The sequence below is a fragment of the Hemibagrus wyckioides genome, linkage group LG16, assembly GCF_019097595.1.
Source record: "Hemibagrus wyckioides isolate EC202008001 linkage group LG16, SWU_Hwy_1.0, whole genome shotgun sequence".
Taxonomy (NCBI): Eukaryota; Metazoa; Chordata; class Actinopteri; order Siluriformes; family Bagridae; genus Hemibagrus; species Hemibagrus wyckioides.
This window is the reverse complement of record NC_080725.1, coordinates 18,930,182-18,944,278: the sequence shown is the minus strand read 5'-3', so window position 1 is coordinate 18,944,278 and position 14,097 is coordinate 18,930,182. Positions and strand designations below refer to the sequence as shown.

At 39.6% G+C, this 14,097-nt stretch overlaps 1 protein-coding gene across 2 annotated transcripts in view; it reads left to right on the top strand.

The window, feature by feature from the left end:
• Nucleotides 1–14,097, top strand: part of xpo7 (exportin 7) — a 31,875-nt gene continuing 17,778 nt past the window's right edge. Inside the window, exons 1-6 of one of the 2 annotated variants that reach the window (XM_058412470.1) lie at nucleotides 1–100; nucleotides 9,641–9,787; nucleotides 11,397–11,490; nucleotides 12,159–12,325; nucleotides 12,602–12,667; nucleotides 13,602–13,706. In XM_058412470.1, the coding sequence (XP_058268453.1) occupies nucleotides 83–100; nucleotides 9,641–9,787; nucleotides 11,397–11,490; nucleotides 12,159–12,325; nucleotides 12,602–12,667; nucleotides 13,602–13,706 (597 nt within the window). In that variant the 5' untranslated portion in view covers nucleotides 1–82. Of the gene's footprint in view, nucleotides 101–9,640; nucleotides 9,788–11,396; nucleotides 11,491–12,158; nucleotides 12,326–12,601; nucleotides 12,695–13,601; nucleotides 13,707–14,097 lie in introns of both variants that reach the window. The other variant, XM_058412469.1, reaches the window with a different exon arrangement.

Genomic DNA, 14,097 nt, shown 5'->3' with positions numbered 1-14,097 from the left:
GCTCTACGCTAGTAGCGTACGTGCCGTGTTGTACGTAGCCATATGCACGCAGGGGGAGTGAGAGGAGCATGAATGGAGCAAAATGGCGGATCATGTGCAGGTAAGCAAAGCTTTATATTTTGTTATTGTGGAAGCAGGGAATTTAATCTTCGCTGAGCACGATCAGGGGTCATGTCCAGGTTTTTTCGGTCTTGCGCTTAGGATTTGTTTTTAAATGAGCGATTTAAGAAGGTTACGTAAAACGATGGCGGACAGAGCGGCGTGGTTTATTGGAGGCGATTATCAGTGTGTTGTTGACTTGTGGCCTGTCATCATGTTGATTTGCGTGTGTGTGTCCCTAGATGTTAAGATATGTAATGCTTGCTTTATTATTATTCTTTTTAAGGGAATAAACACAGCTTTTATTTACAACAAACATGCATACTTGCGCGCGCTCCGTGGGAATCTGATCGCGTTTGTTATTGGCATCCTGCATGCATTGAAATTGTTGTAGCACATCATTAACCTCTGTGTATACAACAACTTTTATCAAAATATTCAGTTTAGATGAACAATTATTGGACATTTTAGCACTCGTGGAATTAAAAACCTCTTGCATGTAGAGAATACTCCTGTTGTATAACCCAAATGGACTTGTTAAAGTTCAGAGTAATCTGATGTTTATTTATTAAATGGGACCTTTTTTTTTTGCTATCTGACTCAGTGTAAACAAGGCGATGTGCAATACAGTGCAATGTCATAGTTTAAGCAGTAATGTGGCACACGTTGTGTATATATTTTTCCCCAGATAAATATTTCGGACAAAACATTTATAATAGTTTTATTATCTCCAGATAAATGTGTTAATTTCACGAATGCTATTTAATATAATGGGTTTAAGGGAACGCCCTGCATTTGCATAAACGTGTAATTTCCCCCTTTTTGTTGTTTGTTTTTATGTTTTCTTTCTTTTTTTTTATTCCCCTAGGGGGGAAAAAACATGACTTAGAGATCTCTTAATATCAGCTGCTTCAGTCTGTGTACATCTTGCATGCGTTGCTAATGCATTGCTAGCAAACTTCACCTCAATGCTAGGTAGCTTTTAGCTTTATAGTTAGCATTTCGCTCCACGGCTCCTATTCTAGTGTAGTTAGCTTTAGCGGGCTAGCCAAATTCTCCCGCGCGACTTTGTGATCCTACAAAATAACACACCTCCTAAATAATAAATAAATAAATAAGTAAAACTCGTATTTGAACGTAAGGTTTTGCCAAACATATCCCGCGGCACTTATGTATCCGTCGCAGGCATTCATTTACATTCAACCAAACCGATATTATCCGGTTAACCACAAAACGAAACCGGCTGCATAGCTTGCTAACATGATACTTATTAAATAGCTTAGCAGCTAGCTAACGTTATATATTATTCGTATATACATACACTATGCCCTGATGATGTTGATACGCGTAAAATGTTTTAATATGTAAGTTCGGACGTATCCCCCCCCCTTTTTTTCGTCATTAATACTTAATTTAAGCTCGGTTTTAGTTTTGCTAGCTAGCCGACTTGGCTTGTTGCCATGGACTGTATTGTCAAATAGATATTAGCCTGATTAGCACTACTTCTGCCAGCGTTAACAAGTGGGTGATTGAGACTGCTCCAGAGTGTTCATATTTCACACAAACGCCCAAAACTTATTATTATCGATATTTTTATTAGACCTGATTGAAGTTAAAACATTTGTTTTTAAAAAAGTTCTTCCCCCTTAGTAATGCTTTCTAATTCGTTTCAGCTAGCCGGTGCTGTTATCGTGTTGTGTGTCTTATCTCGTTTACTTTTAATCTCTTTATTTGTGTCCAGTTTGTTTCATTATTTCTGTTTTTCCTCTATAATTATTCTAAAAAATGTCTGCCATAAAGCCCCCCCCCCCCCCAAAAAGCCATAAGCTCACAATATTGTGTAAGTGTTGGATTCATAAAGTCTTTTCTCAGAGCCTGAAACTTTGACAAAATTTAATTGTTTGAGTCATTTCACTCGGTTCATTTAAATGATTCGTTCGGTTCAGACTCGTTCACCAATTCATTCAGCTGCCTGCTTTCCCCAATTGCTCAGTTTGATCATGTAACTAAAGTAATTAGAAAAGAATCATTTCTTTTCACAGACTACACTGTAAAATTTCCAGCTCTGACTGAATGAATCCCTCAACTCACTGATTCACCTGATGTCCTGGATGAGAGTCGAGTGAATCATGTTCATGACTGGAATTGATTCACTAATACACTGACTTGAGGTGCTGGTCAGGCTTGGAGTAGATGCAGCCGCGAATATGATTTTATACACGTGGAAAATGTTTAATGCTGACACATTAAAAAGTAAACGCACAATTATTGGGTGTTTGAATGAGATTTGATCGAATCTCGGTCATGAGAGGATGATGATTTTACTTACTCGAGCACCCAAAACACTTTTTCTTTAACCTGTTTGTGAACACGTAATACTGACAGATAAACATATATAACATAACACTCTATTTCATAATCGCAAAGCCGAATATCAACGTATTAATGAATGAAAGGGTTCGTTGCATGGTCTTGACCCATACCGATTCATTTACCGTATTGACTCATTGATTTGTTTACCGTATTGATTCATTTGTGAATCATTCCAGTCATGTGAATACTATCGATGAAAAGTTATCACGATACAAAGTTATCACGACACTGATGTTGACTCATCTCCCAGAACTAAGCGCCGGTATGAGTAAAGTCGGGTTACGTTCAGTAAACTAACTCTACAGCGGTGTTTCCTGTCACTCCCCGCGCGAGTGTGTGTTAGAGAGACAAGGACGCGTTCCATTTGCAGTAATGGATTATTCATTACCGTTTCTGCAACGAGCTCGGCCGTGTTTAAGTCCACCGAGCACACCTGAGCATCTCGACACCACATACTCATTCACGCCGAGTTAGAATAGATCTATTACAGTATATCAAGGTCCATGACTCAGCACCGTGAAACGCTTCAACAATGCTGTACTCGGAGCTGTCGTGTAATACAGCGGTTTCATTTCTCGTCTCTCAGACACATTTATGCATCAGTGCCATTTTAACCTTTTTTTTTTTTTTTTTTTTTTTATAAATAGTTTACTGGATGATAGCATATTTAATATTCTCAGTGAGAAGATTCTCTGAAGGAAATATTAGATACATGGGATGGTGAGGATGTCTGAAACCAACTTGAAATAAAATACACTAATGAGGGGGGAAAGCGAGGTTAAGTGATGTATCTTTCACATTACTTTTTTTTTCCATAGTCAGTGAGAAAGTGGTATTTTATTCCTTACTTGTTAGAAAAGTAGTCTGTTATATTTTTTCTTCTTTTTCACTTATATATATATATATATACACACACACACACACACACACACAAAGCTCTGGGAAAAAATAAGAGACCATTGCCCAATTTCCAGATTTGAACCCTATTGAAAACCTCTGGAATGTCATCAGGAGGAAGATGGATGGTCACAAACCATCAAGCAAAGCTGAGATGTTTGCTTTTTTGCAAAAAGAGTGGTATAAAGTTACCCAACAGCAATGTGAAAGACCGGTGGAGAGCATGGAGCCAAAACACATGCAAATCGTTATTCCACCAAATACTGATTTCTTAATGTTATTTAGCCAAAGCATTAAAACAATTTGCTTACAAATTATTTGCATTTTGTTTTATGTTTGTTTGTTTCTGACCTGTTTGCAAAAAAAAAAGCCTTATTAGTCTTCTGGAGAAGTTTTTTTCACTTTGTGCTGACTGACCTAGCTGAACTCTGACCTGTGATTTCATGAGCTTGTCTCATGAGGCAGTAAAATGCAAGGACTGAGCTCTTCGCTTGATTTAAACACGCCTCCTGATTTTAATGAAGCAGCCGTCACACTTGACTTATTTTCGTATGTTGCTATAGAAACATACACTATATTGCCAAAAGTATTCGCTCACCCATCCAAATAATCAGAATCAGGTGTTCCAATCACTTCCATGGCCACAGGTGTATAAAATCAAGCACCTAGGCATGCAGACTGTTTTTACAAACATTTGTGAAAGAATGGGTCGCTCTCAGGAGCTCAGTGAATTCCAGCGTGGAACTGTGATAGGATGCCACCTGTGCAACAAATCCAGTCGTGAAATTTCCTCGCTCCTAAATATTCCACAGTCAACTGTCAGCTGTATTATAAGAACGTGGAAGTGTTTGGGAACGACAGCAACTCAGCCACGAAGTGGTAGGCCACGTAAACTGACGGAGCGGGGTCAGCGGATGCTGAGGCGCATAGTGCGAAGAGGTCTCCAACTTTCTGCAGAGTCAATCGCTACAGACCTCCAAACTTCATGTGGCCTTCAGATTAGCTCAAGAACAGTGCGCAGAGAGCTTCATGGAATGGGTTTCCATGGCCGAGCAGCTGCATCCAAGCCATACGTCACCAAGTGCAATGCAAAGTGTCGGATGCAGTGGTGTAAAGCACGCCGCCACTGGACTCTAGAGCAGTGGAGACGCGTTCTCTGGCGTGACGAATCGCGCTTCTCCATCTGGCAATCTGATGGACGAGTCTGGGTTTGGCGGTTGCCAGGAGAACGGTACTTGTCTGACTGCATTGTGCCAAGTGTAAAGTTTGGTGGAGGGGGGATTATGGTGTGGGGTTGTTTTTCAGGAGCTGGGCTTGGCCCCTTAGTTCCAGTGAAAGGAACTCTGAATGCTTCAGCATACCAAGACATTTTGGACAATTCCATGCTCCCAACTTTGCGGGAACAGTTTGGAGCTGGCCCCTTCCTCTTCCAACATGACTGTGCACCAGTGCACAAAGCAAGGTCCATAAAGACATGGATGACAGAGTCTGGTGTGGATGAACTTGACTGGCCTGCACAGAGTCCTGACCTCAACCCGATAGAACACCTTTGGGATGAATTAGAGCGGAGACTGAGAGCCAGGCCTTCTCGTCCAACATCAGTGTGTGACCTCACAAATGCGCTTCTGGAAGAATGGTGAAAAATTCCCATAAACACACTCCTAAACCTTGTGGACAGCCTTCCCAGAAGAGTTGAAGCTGTTATAGCTGCAAAGGGTGGACCGACGTCATATTGAACCCTATGGATTAGGAATGGGATGTCACTTAAGTTCATATGAGAGTCAAGGCAGGTGAGCGAATACTTTTGGCAATATAGTGTATTTATAAGATGTATAAATATCAAGGCAGTATTTTTAATATGAAGTTCGCACTGCAGCTATAACCTTTTGTCAGAATTGCCAGTGACCAATCAGATTGGAGAATGACCGATCAGCAGCACTGTGGGATAAAGCATTTTAGAGAATTTGGGGATTTTTTTTTTTGTTATTGGTCCAACCAAAAATAGATGTTTTTTTTTTTTTTTTTTTTTTTTGCGCCATAAAAATTCCCCAGAAATCTTCTTGAAACTGCAAGCACAGGATTCTTCTTTAAAACTCCTCTCAGTGAAGAGACGCATCTAATGACTTTCTATGATATCTGTACTCGTGTTCGACGCACTCCTTTGGCTGAATGTGTCTTGTGATGACGTCACGCCATATTGAAAAATTTCCAGCTCTTCTGATTATCGGTAATTGCTGCGTGAAATCCGGGAGGGACTTTAATGTGAAGTTGGTGGACTTTATACCAGTTTCAGACCACACCCTTTTTCACTTCACAGTTAAAAAAATTAAACAGCGTGGAAGACATGAAATCCCCCAATGCACTGTAGCAGGTTTGCATCCAAACGGAGGTGCAGGATAGCTCTAACCCACTATGCGGCATGTTTAATATTACTTTTCTTAAAGTCAGGTGTGTGTATGTGTGTTCTGGTGGGACTGAAAGTGTGCTAACGTCATGCAGATGTCTTATCTAGCACATGCAGCTGTGTGTGCGTCTTTATCTTTTACGTTACACATCCCATCTTTATTCGAGGGTCCTCCTTAAATTCTGGATATCACACCCTTGCATCAGCCACATATAAATTACTGTGCGGGTTCGAAAGCGTGCGTGTTCTCGTAAACTCGGCTGCGTGAAACGTATCGAAAGCGAGAGGTTCTAATGTTAAGCGGCAGCAACGAGTGAAGCTTTTTAGTGAATGAAGTAGAAGTGTGTTCCAGCCCACACCCCGTGAGCGAGCGTGTGAGGGGTGTTCACAGCCTAGTCTAAAAATATCGCAGTAGCAGGGTATTAAAGCTACAACTTTTTCCCTCTTATTATTCTTTTTTTTTTGTGTGTCTCTTACTCAGAAAATATGTAGAGCATGATTAAAAAAAGTAACTTTTTTCAAGCCATCTCCAGTGTATTTAGCGGCTGAGAAAACAGTCGGAAAGTCTGGAATGCTTGTTTGTGTTTGGTTGGGTTTCCTATCGCTCATTTTATAGACACTGTAGTAGATCTTGGGGGTGGAGTTTTGTGAAAATGGGTGGGAATTGGGCTTGTAGGCAAAAAAAAAGTGTCATTCTAATGGAAAATGAAGGAACTGAAAAGACTTAACCATGAGTCTTATTTAAATAAGCTTTTAAAAAGGAAATATTTTTACCTCTAGGGCTTTTCATGTGGCGCTTATCCCCAGGTTATTGTCATTTTATACTCTTTGTGAAATACAGAGTACACAGTAGTTGAAAGAGCAACATACATGAAATAAGCAGCTTTTATTAGCCAAGGTCCGCCCAAGAGGGTGTCTGACTGACATGTAAAGCAACCAATCACAGTTTGCATCATATTTAGGGGTGTGAAAATCCATACAAATACAGACCAGCATGCAACCGTAGAACGTTTGTCTGAGAAAGTCATGCAAATTAACGAGTCTGTACCATGAACTGGGCATCAATTGAAAAATCCGGTGTTTAGCTGATCCTCATAAGCACTCATTGTCCCAGTTGTAAACACAACAGCTTTCTTCTTCCATAAGGGAAGTAGAGCATCATGACAGCTTTGTTTCTAGGAGGACTGTTAAAAAAAAAACAAAAAAAAACGAGACGCACGTCTCCCGGAAATCCTGTAGAAGCCAACCAATCAGATGACGACTTTGAAACTCCTGAAGTGTTTCCAGTTTTGTGTGCCGTATGCATCAGATGTTCAGCTGATGGTTCATGGGCTTGGAGGCTGAGACTAAGCAGTGCATAATTCATAAGCTGGTCATATGATGTAAAACACTTCAGAATGTTTTATAAAAGTATAACAATATCGTGTTTGTTTCAGTATCTGGATTTGTGCTTGGTCTGCATTTTTTTTTTTTTTTTTTTAAGGCTTACACTAATGCCGATTTGGAATAAATTGATACCAACTCTTTCAAAGAAATGCCCACTAGGCTAATGGCAGACGAAAACGCAGTGTCATCAATTCCGATTCCTAGTGAGGCGTTCTTCAGTCAAATGGTGTCAGCGTTTTTATAGTCAAATAACAGCACATTTCATATCAAGAGCAGAACAGGTTCTATTGGGTCGAGCTGATCAACAAGCTGACTTTGTCTGTTGTGGAGATATCCGTCAATATTGTTGATGAGCAGCGTAACCGGCAAAGATATGGACAGAACGACAGCCGAAGTTTTACTGGTTTAAAACCTGGTGCGATTGGAACGCGGTCACAAGCCTAACGATTGTACGATTCATTTTATTATTAGTTTTCTGCTGGTCAGAAATTGACAAATCATTAGCTAGAGCCTAACGTACAGTGACCTTGTAATCGAGTGTGTGGCGATAATTCTCATCTAAAAGTTTTCAAACCACCAAGAAAGTTTGCTGCTACCATTTAAGATTTGTCGCTGTTTCCAAGAGTGTAAAAATGGTGGATTTTAATTAGGGATGCAACAATACAGTTAACCCACGGTTCAATACGTACCGCGGTTTTTAACCACGGTTTTCGGTTCGGTTCGGATGGCTTGGCAAATTAAAGTTTTTTTTTTCCATTATTCTTTGCTTAGGTGACAGGAACAGTAAGTATGTTAAGAAGAAAAAAAACTGGTTTTAGTTGCGCTCTTTTTTCCCCAATTCGCTCTGTAATGAACAGTAAATGTGAGACAACTCTCTGTTGCCTGCGAGGTCCAGCTATCTGTTATTAGAGCAAGGCTTTGCGCTTTAGCCAGTTCGTTTTAGATTTTTTTTGTGCGTTTTTTCGTAGAGATCGGGAAAAAAGTCCGTGTCGGTGGTGTGTAACGCGGTTCGAGCACTTTTTCGAGCAAGTTGCCAAAAGCCCACATCACCGATCACAGAAACCGGCTGCAAATCTTTAGCAATTATGATGTTATAATTATTTTTTGTGTCTCTCGGAACCAGTTGTGTCTGAATGCTGAAAGGAATCAGATAGGGGACTGCTGTTTTTTGGATGCCCGTGTTACCTGCTCTGCCATCCTGCTTCCACACAGTGATATCTCTGGGTGATGGAGCTGCAGATGTGTGGTCATGTTGGAAGTATTTCCATGTCAGTATGTAACTCGTGTGGAACAGTGCTTAAACACAGTCATTTTTTTTTTGTTTAGCGTTTTTGTTTCATCGCCATCATAGTCAACAACAAATCCGAAATGTTCCCACACCACAGATTTGAAAGACGGAGCTGCTTCCTCATATTTGTCTCGCTTCACCGCTCTCCAGGGTTAGAGTGAAATCTGACACCAGCATCGCAAGCATGGTTACCGACCCTAACTTTTTTCTAGATTTTCCTTTCTGTGAAAATTCCCAGTTATCCAGATGCGGTTATCTAGAAGTTGAGTCATGTCAACTGGACTTTGATTCCAAACAGTCAGGACACAAGAAAGTCTACAGGAAATTGAGTCATGTCAACTGGATTTCTGCTTGGATGAGTAGTGAAACATTACGATAAAACTAGGGGGGGAAAAAAGCTCCAGTTAACATGACTCAACTTCCTGTAGACTTTCCTGTGTCCTGACTGCCACAAAGCACTGACACTAGAGACTCCTTCCTAATCCTGCTTACATCCTAAACATATCTTCACAAATCAGACCTTTTCCTCTCAAAAAGTCCTTCATTATATAAAACCCCCCTTTTGTGTCCAATCGAATGAGCTTTGCAGTATTTGGAGGAGCTTCTAAATTCTACAGATTTGGGCCAAGACCTGTCGTATGACGTCGTACGCATTCAGCCTTTCTTTGATTCATGTGCGTCGAACATACGTACAACTCTCGTAGAAAGTCATCACATATGTGTCTTCACTGATATGAGTTTAGTTGAAAAATCCCGCGCTTTAGTTTTAGACTGTTATAGTTTTCCTGCATATAAAAAAAAAAAGTTGCACCGCCAGTTTGCAAACAAAAGCCGCAGCCAAGTCGAGCCCTTTTTCACCGCAACAAGAAATCCCGGAGGGACCGAATAGCCTTCGGTTATGTGGAGTGACTTTCACGCAAGTCTCGGTGAATCAGCTGTTACTATGGCAACAATTACATACGAGATCAAGAGTGTTATTAATACAGACCTGTGGTCGCTGATGTCGAAAATGAATTAAAAACCTTCTGTCCAATCAGATTTGAGTTGATATTAAATAAAACCTTGTAGTAGTTTTTATATTTTTTTCCCCCCTGAAATGTTGGTGTGTCTGTGAGCAGTAGTGAGTATGTGTTTGACTTCATAATCTTGAAGTTTGTCCATCTAAGGAGGTTCCTGGTGTGTGTGTGTTTCAGAGCCTAGCCCAGCTAGAGATCCTGTGTAAGCAGCTGTATGAGACGACAGACACGAGCACGCGACTGCAGGCCGAGAAAGCGCTCGTCGAGTTCACCAACAGTCCAGAGTGTCTGAGTAAATGCCAGCTGCTACTGGAGAGAGGCAGTGTGAGTGTTCATCACACACACACACACACACACATACATTCCTTTCTGATTACTGCTTCCACGATATTTTATTTTTAATATAGACCTCAGCCAGCAAACACACCCCTAACACACTGTTAGCTGTTGTCTCTTCACAACACACACCTCGGACAGGCTCTGTCTCAAACGGTGCTCTGCTTTCAAGGGTCAGCAAATGATGATAAATCCGTTATCAGGACCACTGGGTACGGAAAAGCTCCAGTGTGCTACCCAGTGCTCTTATTATAATTATTATAAGATATTATATGGAACAATACTCGGCTAAAAAGTTTCAGCTAATGCAGTGTAATAACATATGACGAGCTAGTTTGCTTTTTAATTGCATTAATACAGGCTAAAGGAAGTGAGCAAGTGTATGATTATTGTTAACAATTTGTCCAAAATATCAGGCTATGAGACGATTTTCTGTATTTCTTTCTGTCTGTCTTAGTAAAATTTGTTGATGTGTTGGGTGGATTTGGAAGCTTCTTGATATTGATATGGCCTATAACACACACACATATATATATATATATATATATATATATGAGATATGCTTTGGTTGATCAGAGATATATAAATCATTTGCTAGGCCACTTGGTAAGTCAAAGCTCTAACTTGTAATAGAGTTTTGTATACACCGATCAGGCATAACATTATGAGCACTGAGAGGTGAAGTGAATAAGACTGATGATCTCCTCATCATGGCACCTGTTAGTGGGTGGGATATATTAGGCAGCAAGTGTACATTTTGTCCTCAAAGTTGATGTGTTAGAAGCAGGAAAAATTGGCAAGCGTAAGGATTTGAGCGAGTTTGACGAAGGGCCAAATTGTGATGGCAAAATGACTGGATCAGAGCATCTCCAAAACTGCAGCTCTTGTGGGGTGTTCCCGGTCTGCAGCGGTCAGTATCTATCAAAAGTATCTTTTAAGTCCTGTAAGTTGCGAGGGGGGGGACCCTCACGGGATGTAAATGGTCTGCTGCTCACATCTTGGTGCCAGATACCACAGCACAGCTTCAGGGATCTAGTGGAGTCCATGCCTCGATGGGTCAGGACTGTTTTAACAGCAAAAGGGGGACCAACACAATATTAAGCAGGTGGTCATAATGTTATGCCTGATTGGTGTGGCATGTCTGTTTCTTTATATGAATTTGATCTCATTTCATCGTTCTGGACGCTCATTAAAACATCTTTGCATTAGAAGTTGCATCTTTTGTGATGTTCGGCAAATATCTTTGCATGAGAATGATGTTTATTGTCTTGCCCACTCTCCTATTTTTAAGTTAAAACATGAGTAAATTACTTGCGCTATTCGTGAGTCACTCGTTCCTTTATGGAGGATTAATAAAGTTATAATTAGTTCTATTTATTTGTCTATCAGCTGTGTGTTGTTTAGATCTAAACTACAGCCTGTACATTTCCTTTAGGACACACAAGCTTGTGACACACAAGCTACACGCAAGCTTGTGTTATGGAGAGAATGAAGGTTTTTTTGTGTTGATCTGTTAAAAGAGGAGAGAGTATTTTGTTTTTATATTTATTTTGTGTGTTGTATTGATTTGTGTGTGTGTGTGTTTGGGTGCCTGCAGTCATCTTATTCTCAGCTGCTTGCAGCCACGTGCCTCTCCAAGCTGGTGTCTCGCACAAGCAACCCTCTGCCACTGGAACAGCGCATCGACATCCGTAAGACACGCGCACACACTCTCACACACACACACTCTCTTTGTTTCCTTTTTTCTCCTGCTCTCCCTCTCTCTGTCTTTCCCTTCCTCTGTCTCTTTCTGTCTGTCTCTCCCTCTCTCACACACACATCTTCGACTGTTTCTGTCTGTCCCTCTCGCTTTGTCTCTGTCTCTCTCTCTGACCATATCTTTGTCTGTTTTACTCTCCATCTTCATGTCTGTCATTCTACCTTACACTTTCACTGCCTGTATCTTCTGTTACTGTTCTGTCTTTCTTATTCATTATTATTATTTATTTATATTTTTCTTTGTCTATTGATCTTTGTCTCTCTACCTCTGTCTGTCTCTCATTTACTCATTCGCGCTCTCTCTCTTGCTCTCTCTCTCACCCTATAGCCATTGAAGCTAACATGGCATTAAAAAATCAATCAAAAAATAAATCTCTCTCTCTTACACACATATACAGGCACGCACACGAACTCTGTCCAGGTCTCTTTTGTCTTACTCTGCATCTCTCCCTCTCTCGATCACAGCATGCAAAAAAATTGTCATGCAAATCAGATTTTCTGATCTAAGTCTACAAACAGTGAGAGCACACAGTACACACACATACACATGGTATATAATCGAGATCTGGCTCTGACCTCCTTTCTCTGTGTTGTTCACCAGGTAATTACGTGCTGAACTACCTGGCGACGCGGCCGAAGCTCGCCGCGTTTGTGACTCAGGCTCTGATTCAGCTCTACGCCCGGATCACTAAACTCGGCTGGTTCGACTGTCAGAAAGAGGATTACGTCTTCAGGAATGTCATCGTGGACGTCACACGGTTCCTGCAGGTAGAAACCTCACTCGGAGTTAGCCGGATTGGAAAGTTGATGATGTGACACGAGCGAGGATTTGTTCATACTAATCCAGATCTCATTTGCTCATATAGAGTAGCGATTAGTAAATCTGTCGTACGTCATCTTCATCTTCTCAACCACAGTGGGCCCCTTGGGATTTTCTCTTAATACATAATATACAAATATGGTACAAAATTTAGGACAAAAATGTTTCATATTTCCATATATTTGTGTATGTAATTCATTTGTTTGGTTTTTCTTGCGGTTCAGGACAGCGTTGAGCACTGCATTATCGGAGTCACGATTCTTTCCCAGTTAACCAATGAGATTAACCAAGTAAGTTTCACCGCCAGCCTCCACGATGTAAGTGTTTATTTTTCTCTCTGTTTTTATGTGTGAGCACTGCACCAATCAATACGCTTTGCTTTGCTGGTGAGATTCACACATCTTCTCAAATTCCCTTTCAATCAATGGGGAAAAACCTTTTGGATTCAGACCCAGTCCTTGCACATCACTTATACATTGTAAAGTTATAAGAACTAAGAGGATTTGAAAATGGAACAAATTCAGGAATTAATAACAATACGTTAATAAAATTATTAATAAAACACCCAGTTTTGTATTTATACATCTGATCTACTGGCCATATTTGTAAGTAATATTTATTATACAATATTGTGTATTAACATTTTAATTACACTTTTAGATATTAATGCACTGCATGCTTTTTTTTTTTTTTTTTTTTTACAAAAAATTTAATTATTTTTTAATTATTTTTAAATGTAGTATTTTTGAGAATATTTCAATACTGCATTGAAATGCAAATAATATAAAAAATATTTGATATTAAATATTTAATAATGAAAATCCCTTCTATTCATGTACAAGATTAATAATACAAATATATACAATAAAACAATAAAATATATATAAATGAATTAAATCCAGTTATAAAAATATCAAATATTTTCAAAATTATGGAGATTCCTACCAAACAATAAGTAACATTACAGTAAATAATAAGAATGATAATCATCATCATAATAATAATAATTATTATTAATAGTGAATGCTTAAGGCTGAATATTTAAGGAGTTAGTAATATTTTCGAATGTTGTACAACATCTAAAGTAAACTAACTGAGCTTTGCCTTTAATATGGCAGCTTGGCAAACTCACGACTACATTTCTTTAGTTTTTCAAAATGTTTTTAATTGCGTCACTGAAATCGGCTGTCGTCGTTCTCACTGTTCGTATTTTCCTTTCTTCAGGCCGATACGACGCATCCGCTTACAAAACACAGGAAGATTGCGTCATCATTCCGAGATTCTTCTCTGTTTGATATCTTCACACTTTCCTGTAATCTCCTCAAACAGGTGACGATCTCAGATTTATAGACTTACAAATCTCTAAAGACAACTTGAACAATGCTCCTGATCCAAAACAGGGACTTTTTGTTGTGTCTCCCAAATGGGACATAAGACTAGTTTTATTCTTGGACAGAAAGAAGATTGAGGTGTTGTGAATGATGGATTTGTTAGCATTAGCTAGCTCATCTGATAAGAAATGATGATAAATGGACCAATGTCTGGGGAAAAAAAAGAACATCTGGAGTTGTAGGACTAATATAAAAGCAGGAATGCCTTTTCACTGTAAATCTGTGAATCCTTCGAGTCAGTTTGTGGTCATAGTTTATACAGTGGCTTTCCTATTAAGCTACATGTTCATTTATTTAAGTTGGCAGCATTTCTGAATTATAATAATTAA